Here is a 1,258-nt window from a genome sequence, read left to right as displayed (position 1 = left end):
TGTTGATCTTGTTAATGTTGATCTTGTTGATGTAGATCTTGTTGGTGATGATCCTGATTGTGTTGATCTTGTTAATGTTGATCTTGTTGGTGTTGATCTTGTTGATGTTGATCTTGTTCGTGTTGATCTTGTTGGTGTTGATCTTGTTAATGTTGATCTTGTTAGTGTTCATCTCGTTGGTGTTGATCTTGTTAATGTTGATCTTGTTGATGTTGATCTTGTTGATGTTGATGTTGTTAATGTTGATCTTGATGATGTTGATCTTGTTGGTGTTGATCTTGTTAATGTTGATCTTGTTGACGTTGATCTTGTTGACGTTGATCTTGTTGGTGTTGATCTTGTTGATGTTGATCTTGTTAGTGTTGATCTTGTTGATGTTGATCTTGTTGTTGATCTTGTTGGTGTTGGTCTTGTTGGTGTTGATCTTGTTGATGTTGATCTTTTGATATCGATCTTGTTGGTGTTGATCTTGTTGGAGTTGATCTTGTTGATGTCGATCTTGTTCGTGTTGATCTTGTTGTTGTTGATCTTGTTGGTGTTGATCTTGTTGATGTTGATCTTGTTGGTGTTGATCTTATTAATGTTGATCTTGTTAATGTTGATCTTGTTAGTGTTGATCTTGTTGGTGTTGATCTTGTTGGTGTTGATCTTATTAATGTTGATTTTGTTGATGTTTATCTTGTTGGTGTTGATCCTGATTGTGTTGATCTTTTTAGTGTTGATCTTGTTGGTGTTGATCTTGTTGGTGTTGATCCTATTAATGTTGATTTTGTTAATGTTGATTTTGTTGGTGTTGATCTTGTTGGTGTTGATCTTGTTGGTGTTGATCTTGTTAATGTTGATCTTGTTAATGTTGATATTGTTGATGTTGATCTTGTTAGTGTTGATCTTGTTGGTGGTGATCTTGTTAATGTTGATCTTGTTAGTGTTGGTCTTGTTAATGTAGATCTTGTTGGTGTTGATCTTGTTAATGTTGATCTTGTTAATGTTGATCTTGTTGGTGTTGATCTTGTTCGTGTTGATCTTGTTGATGTTGATCTTGTTGATGTTGAACTTGTTGGTGTTGAACTTGCTGATGTTGATCTTGTTGATGTTGATCGTGTTAATGTTGATCTTGTTAATGTTGATCTTGTTGGTGTTGATCTTGTTGGTGTTGATCTTGTTGATGTTGATCTTGTTGGTGTTGATCTTGTTGGTGTTGAACTTGCTGTGTTGATCTTGTTGATGTTGATCTTGTTGATGTTGATCTTGTTGGTGT

The 1,258-nt window shown here is 34.7% G+C and overlaps 1 protein-coding gene across 1 annotated transcript; it reads left to right on the top strand.

Moving 5' to 3' along the window:
• Positions 1–360: 360 nt before the first annotated feature.
• On the top strand, positions 361–1,191 carry LOC122544995 (uncharacterized protein slr1851-like; the record flags this gene model as incomplete). Its single annotated transcript, XM_043684226.1, has 2 exons — positions 361–456; positions 882–1,191. Coding segments are annotated over 2 exons (406 nt in total), but the record flags the coding sequence as incomplete, so codon positions are not given.
• Between the last annotated feature and the right edge of the window lie 67 nt (positions 1,192–1,258).

This window comes from Chiloscyllium plagiosum, unplaced genomic scaffold (assembly GCF_004010195.1).
Source record: "Chiloscyllium plagiosum isolate BGI_BamShark_2017 unplaced genomic scaffold, ASM401019v2 scaf_65802, whole genome shotgun sequence".
NCBI classification, from domain to species: Eukaryota; Metazoa; Chordata; class Chondrichthyes; order Orectolobiformes; family Hemiscylliidae; genus Chiloscyllium; species Chiloscyllium plagiosum.
This window is presented reverse-complemented; position numbering and strand designations above follow the sequence as displayed.